Source organism: Sinocyclocheilus grahami, unplaced genomic scaffold (genome assembly GCF_001515645.1).
Source record: "Sinocyclocheilus grahami isolate Dianchi unplaced genomic scaffold, SAMN03320097.WGS_v1.1 scaffold1007.1, whole genome shotgun sequence".
NCBI lineage: Eukaryota > Metazoa > Chordata > Actinopteri > Cypriniformes > Cyprinidae > Sinocyclocheilus > Sinocyclocheilus grahami.
The window spans coordinates 139,970-141,978 of record NW_015506186.1 but is presented as its reverse complement, the minus strand read 5'-3'; the positions used below and the strand labels follow the sequence as shown (position 1 = coordinate 141,978).

General features: G+C 43.2%; 1 protein-coding gene across 1 annotated transcript in view; it reads right to left on the bottom strand.

The window, feature by feature from the left end:
* Nucleotides 1-93: 93 nt before the first annotated feature.
* The window catches only part of LOC107565545 (NHL repeat-containing protein 3), a 2,362-nt gene continuing 446 nt past the window's right edge, over nucleotides 94-2,009 (bottom strand). The window contains exons 2-4 of the mRNA XM_016250793.1: nucleotides 1,272-1,427; nucleotides 375-544; nucleotides 94-115 (exon numbers count right to left, since the gene is read on the bottom strand). Coding sequence (XP_016106279.1) covers nucleotides 100-115; nucleotides 375-544; nucleotides 1,272-1,427 — 342 coding nt within the window. The 3' untranslated portion in view covers nucleotides 94-99. The remainder of the gene's footprint in view (nucleotides 116-374; nucleotides 545-1,271; nucleotides 1,428-2,009) is intronic.

The window sequence follows — 2,009 nt, the reverse complement described above, 5'->3', positions numbered from 1 at the left end:
CACACACACACACACACACACACAGCCGCGTTACTCACTCGTCTCACACACACACACACAAACACAGCCGCGTTACTCACACGTCTCACACACACACACTCAAACACTCACACACCTGTGCAGAGACAACCCACCGTTCCCTACATCTGTGATCCACACCGTTGGATCCGCGGATGCGTTGGCCAGGAAAATCCCATGAGGCATTTCCAGGCTGCTGGTGTTCCAGGCCTGCAGGAAGTCTCCATCCGTGCTGAACACCAGCACTTTAGGCACGTTATCGCCTCTCTGTCAGGAGCACACACACACACACACACACACACACACACACACACACACACACACCCCTCGACAGGATGAAACGAGGTCTCACACACCTGTGCAGAGACAACCCACCGTTCCCTACATCTGTGATCCACACCGTTGGATCCGCGGATGCGTTGGCCAGGAAAATCCCATGAGGCATTTCCAGGCTGCTGGTGTTCCAGGCCTGCAGGAAGTCTCCATCCGTGCTGAACACCAGCACTTTAGGCACGTTATCGCCTCTCTGTCAGGAGCACACACACACACACACACACACACACCTCGTCAGGATGAAGCGTGATGACTGATGGTCTCAGACTCACTAATACAAGCCCATTTCTGACACAAATATCTTTTAAAAAAGTAACTGTGACTATAACTTGCAATTCTGATTTTTTTTTCTCAAATTGTGAGTTTGTCATAATTCTGTCTTTTTTTCTCAGAATTGTGAATTTGATCTTTTTTTAAGTTTATATAAATTGTGACCCTTTTCTCAAATTTTGAGTGCATCTTGCAATTCTGACCTTTTTCTTGTTTCCATCACAGAAAAATAATAATTGCGAGTTTTATTTTGCAGCTTTGGAGTTCACGTCTTGCAATTGTGCCTTCATTCTTGAAACTGTAGTTTTTATCTCTAACAGTTTTCTCAAATGTGGAGTTTGTCGCAATTCTGAGTTCTTTCCTAATTGTTTTTACACCTCATAATTCTACTTTTTCTTGAAATCACAAGTTTATATCACAATTCTGTGTTTTTCTCAAATTATGAGTTTGTCGCAATTCTGCCTTTTTCCTCAATATTGTACGTTTTTATCTCAGAATTATTTTTTCCCCCGTCACAATAAAAAAATGAAAAAAGTAATTGCAAGTTTTAATGTGCAACTTCTGAGATAACATAGTTTATTCTTGGAATGGTGAGTTTGCCGTATCTTTGGTGACTGTGAGTGAACATCTCTATATCCCTCCTCACTCACCTGAGCCACATACACCAGGCCGGCCAGATGATTGACAGCCACGCCGAACACCTGTCCGGTGAAGTACTCGGGCTTCTTGGGCCAGGAGATGTCCAGCTTATACAGCGCTCGGCCAGAACCCCTGAACTCACTCTGAGACCGGGACGCCACACTCACCTGAGGACACACAACATGACAGATCCTCTCAGACACATCAAACCTGCATTTACCGAGAAATACCGCGGTAATACCGTGGACACCGCGGTAATAGCATGCATTTTAGAAGAAAGAGCTTTATTGCCAAGTATGTTTGCACATACAAGGAATTTGTTATAGTGTCACAAGCTTCCAGTACACTGAGACAACAACAACACACAGATAATAAAAGTGAGATGTGAATAAAATACACATGCATAAATATAAACCACAAAAAAAAAAGAATAAATTGTATGTACAGGTGTGCTATAGATGGAACTATTACACATGTACTATTCAGTTCTTATGGTATTCAACAGCTTTTTCGGTCTACTAACAAAAAGTACCAAAACTGACCACGGTACTAGCCTGGATTTACCATAGTACCAGCGTAATACCATGGTTTCTGGACCTGTGCCATGCTAGCACTATGGTATTCTTTAAAATAACAATCACTTGGTAGCACCACAGTATTTAAACATACTCCGCGAGGATCTCTGAGCACACACACACACACACACACACACACACACACACACACACACACACACACACACACACACA